Raw genomic sequence first — 4,264 nt, 5'->3', positions numbered from 1 at the left:
AGCAGCTGGTCCGGAAACCATACCAACTGAGGTATATAAGTCTGGAGGCCAAGTGCTAACTCAGAAATTAACCGACATCTTCCAGTCTATATGGGAGAAATGTGCCATTCCCCATGACTCCAAAGACGCCCCAATCATACACCTCTACAAGGGCAATGACCCTAATTGACGCAGCCGCAGAAGGCCCAAAATGAGTCCATACAGTATTTTAGCCTATTTTCGACTTGTAGGAGGAAAATGTAAGAGAAATTTCATATTGGTGAGATTAGGGTGCAGACGTTCAGATTAGGCCAAAAAAAACAAGGTTTTGGTCCATTTTTTAGGCCTGTGCTGACCCCTAATTTGATGTGATCAGTCCATAAAATGACGTCATGAAAATCCAAGATGACGGTACATTTGAAGGCTACGATGACTTCAACTGGTCGCAGTTTTTATAAACCAGACTGTTGGACACTTGAGATAGCGGGCTGCTGTGTGGGGTGAGTTCTTATGACCTGGAATGTTCACGGATGAGGTTATGACACCCTGAACTTGACTACTTTACATTATCGCCAATACAGATTTCCATTAGTCTTCACTGCCCTACAAGAAGAAAGAGACCGCTAGTCATGCCGGGAAAATTTCTGGCTGCCGTGCTGGTAGGCACAGTGGATATGACCTTTGCAGCAAGGCAACTGCAAGAAAAATGTCAAGGTCACACAGAAATCTCTATGTCACGTTCATCTACTTACGGAGGCGATCGATACGGTCAGCAGAGATGGGCTATGAAGAATCACGGCTAAGTTCGAATGTCCAGAACACTTCATCTCCATGGTACGCCAGTTCCATAATGATATGACAGCCCATGTTCAGGACAACGGGGAAACGTCCTCAGCTTTCCCAGTGACCAATGGAGTCAAACAAGGGTGTGTCCTGGCGCCGACACTCTTCAGCATCATATTCACAGCTATCTCGCCGAAGCCTTCCTGGACAGTGAAGAAGGAGTAGGCATCAGGTATCCTGGCAAACTGTATTCGGACGCAACAAAGAGACTCCATCTGGTGGTGACCCTCCTTTCCGGAGGAACAGCGAAACTTCCATTCCTAGAAGTTAATTGTTGGAATAGAGTGTCATAGTTAGGAAAACTTAATTTTGAACAAAAGTCACAATGTCGTGCACTAAAACTGTGCATTTATAAAGAAAGGAATGTATTATCAAGGAGCTTTTATCCTTGGTATTATTGACGCATTTTATTATTTTCGTTGTTCCTGCTCAGATTATCAGTTCGGAGATGTGATGTGCAAGCTAAACGTGACGATTCAAGGTGTGTCTGTGGCAGCCTCCGTCTACACGCTGTCCGTCATCGCAGTGGAACGGTAAGTATACCCCTAAACATACATATCGTTCGTTCATCGCAGTGGAACGGTAAGGATACCCCTGAACATACATATCGTTCGTCGCAGTGGAACGATAAGTATAATCCTAAACATACATATCGTCTAACCCTAAACAGACATATCGTTCGTCGCAGTGGAACGGTAAGTATACCCCTAAACATACATATCGTTCGTTCGTTCGTTTGCTTGCTTGTTGTTGGCATACGTGATTCTGTACCCCGAGGAGCTGCCTATGTCGGGAGACACACTCCGCTTAACGTGTTTGTTTGTTTATTTGTTTGTTTATTTTTCTGCAGATACTACGTGGTTCTTTACCATACGGAGCTGCGCATGTCGGGAAGCGCACTCCACATAACTGTTGTTTTTTTTGCTTGTTTGCGTGTTTTTGTAATTGTTATATGTTATGTTATTGGGGTGGGCCACTCTTTGCAGCCCCCTGGCCGAATTAGCTGAATTGCGAGGAGCTTACATTTGGCGGGCGGGGCTAAATCGCAAAGGTCTGGAGCGAGCTGCCACTCGGCGCCACTCAGGTGACTTCAATACGAAGGTAATTGCCCCAGGTGCGGCCAAGGTAGTGTAGGTTTTGAACCACTCACATCGCACCATTGCAAGTGTGGTGGGTTCTTTAACGTGCATGGGGTATGGCTCTCCCCAGACACAGGACCTCCATTTAACGTCCTATCCGAGGGACGGCCCTAACCGAAGCTAGGTACTCATTTTCACCTGATAAAAGTGAGGAAAGTCGTGTAAAGTGCCTTTCCTAAGTGCCGGGGCCGAACACGGTCCCGCTGCGCTACGCGATTCCGGTTTTTGTGCAGATACTACGTGGCTCTGTGCTCTGTGAAGCTTAACATGTTTGTTTGTTTGTTTTTGGGAAGATACTGCGTGGCTCTGTGCTCTGTGAAGCTTAACATGTTTGTTTATTTGTTTGTTTGTTTGTTTTAGTGCAGATACTACGTGGTCCTGTACCCCGCGGAGCTGTCTATGTCAGGAAGCACACTCCATTAACGTGTTTGTTTATTTGTTTATTTGTTTGTTTGTTTTTGTGCAGATACTACGTGGTCCTGTACCCTGCGGAGCTGCGCATGTCGGGAAGCACGGTGAGGAAGGCTCTAGCCGGGATCTGGGGCGGCGCGGCGCTGATCATGCTGCCGCAGCCCTTCGTGCTGGAGACGCAGAAGTACGACGTCGTGTACCGGGACGGGGAGACAGCCACGTACTGCCATGAGAACTGGCCCGCTGTGGAGTACCGACATGCCTACACACTAACCCTGTTCGTGTTCGTCTACTGTGGGCCACTCGTGGCAGTCACCTGCATTTACTGCCGAATCGGCGTCAGCATATGGTATAGGTCGTCACTCCCGGTCAGCACAACCATGGAACCCAGCCATCGCGTCATACGTCAGGGCACAAACCAGCCACGGGTCATAGGCCAAGATCATAATCTGTCCCAGGTCATAGGCCAAGACCATAATCTGTCCCAGGTCATAGGCCAAGACCATAATCTGTCCCAGGTCATAGGCCAAGATCATAATCTGTCCCAGGTCATAGGCCAAGACCATAATCTGTCCCAGGTCATAGGCCAAGACCATAATCTGTCCCAGGTCATAGGTCAGGACCATAATCAGCCCCAGATCATGGGTCAGAATACAAATCATACCCAGGTTATAAGTCATGACATCAGCCAACCCCGGGTCATAGATCAGAGCTCCAACCAGCCACAGGTCATGGGTCAGGACCCCGGGCAGTCCCGGGTGACACATGGGGGCCATGGTTCACCACGTGTCACGGATCAGAACACCACCCAACCACGGGCCATACGGCAGCACACCAACCACCATCGCTTCATGCGGCAGGGCCGCAACCGGTCCGCGGTCACAGGTCAGGATTCCAGCCAGTCCCCCGTCATGGGCCAGGACGCCAGCCAGTCTCGCGTCATGGGCCAGGACGCCAGCCAGTCTCGCGTCATGGGGCAGGTGCCGAAACGAAGGATTCGTGTGACGAAAATGTTGGTAACTGTGGTGGCGATGTTTGCGTTGTCATGGCTACCACTATACGTCAGCTGGATGTTGGACGACTTCGGTTCGCTTTCGGAAGGCGCGGAGACGACGCTGTTCTACTACGTGTACCCCGTGGCGCACTGGGTGGCCTACTTCAACAGCTGCGTCAACCCCATCATCTACGGCCTGTTCCGCTCAGACGTGCGGAAAAACCTGCCGTCCCGCGCCAGCAGCCGCAGGAGGAAAATCAGCATGACCACATCCAGGAAGCGCACCAGCCTGCTCAGGTACATGCGCAGACGGAGCCGGCAAGAAACTGCCTTATAACAACGCTGGAACAGGCAATGAGGCTTATATGCTTAGGCAACCCAGAACGGGCAGCCAGCCTTATAAAAACCCAGAACAGGCAGCCAGCCTTATAAAAACCCAGAACAGGCAGCCAGCCTTATAAAAACCCAGAACAGGCAGCCAGCCTTATAAAAACCCAGAACAGGCAGTCTCATTACGACCAAAAACAGGCAGCCTCCTAACAACCCAGAACAGGCAGTTCTTTATCCGTAACCCAGAACAGGCAGCCTCATAACTCCCCAGAACAGGCAGTCACACTCATAACAACCCAGAACAGTCAGCCTCATAACAACCCAGAACAGCGCAGCCTCATTACAACCCAGAACAGGCAGTCTTCATCAATAACCCAGAACAGGCAGTCAGCCATATGTTAACCTAGAGCAGACAGCAGGAGTTAGATTAATAACCCAGAACAAGCAGCAGATAGTCGGTCTCATATCAGCCCAAATCGCACCGTCGTCTTTTAAAGATCACAAACAGACAGAAGAAAACAGAAAGTAGAACCGTACAGAACAGGCTGGAAGCGGCTGTAGAACCATG

General features: G+C 49.7%; 1 protein-coding gene across 1 annotated transcript; it reads left to right on the top strand.

The window, feature by feature from the left end:
• Window positions 1-1,251: 1,251 nt before the first annotated feature.
• LOC118411899 (D(2)-like dopamine receptor) lies at window positions 1,252-3,791 on the top strand. Its single transcript, XM_035814390.1, has 2 exons — window positions 1,252-1,355; window positions 2,428-3,791. The coding sequence occupies exons 1-2, from the start codon at window positions 1,276-1,278 to the stop codon at window positions 3,701-3,703; spliced, it is 1,356 nt and encodes a 451-aa protein (XP_035670283.1). The 5' UTR covers window positions 1,252-1,275; the 3' UTR covers window positions 3,704-3,791.
• Window positions 3,792-4,264: the final 473 nt, after the last annotated feature.

The sequence above is a fragment of the Branchiostoma floridae genome, chromosome 3 (assembly GCF_000003815.2).
Source record: "Branchiostoma floridae strain S238N-H82 chromosome 3, Bfl_VNyyK, whole genome shotgun sequence".
Classification (NCBI taxonomy): domain Eukaryota; kingdom Metazoa; phylum Chordata; class Leptocardii; order Amphioxiformes; family Branchiostomatidae; genus Branchiostoma; species Branchiostoma floridae.
The sequence above is the reverse complement of the archived record's forward strand: the minus strand, read 5'-3'. Positions and strand labels throughout refer to the sequence as shown.

Bases quoted from the DNA above. Each gene is read 5' to 3' on its own strand.
- LOC118411899 (XM_035814390.1), top strand. From the start codon at position 1,276: ATGTGCAAGCTAAACGTGACGATTCAAGGTGTGTCTGTGGCAGCCTCC. The intron at 1,356-2,427 runs GTAAGTATACCC...GTTTTTGTGCAG, and splicing joins TCCGTCATCGCAGTGGAACG to ATACTACGTGGTCCTGTACC.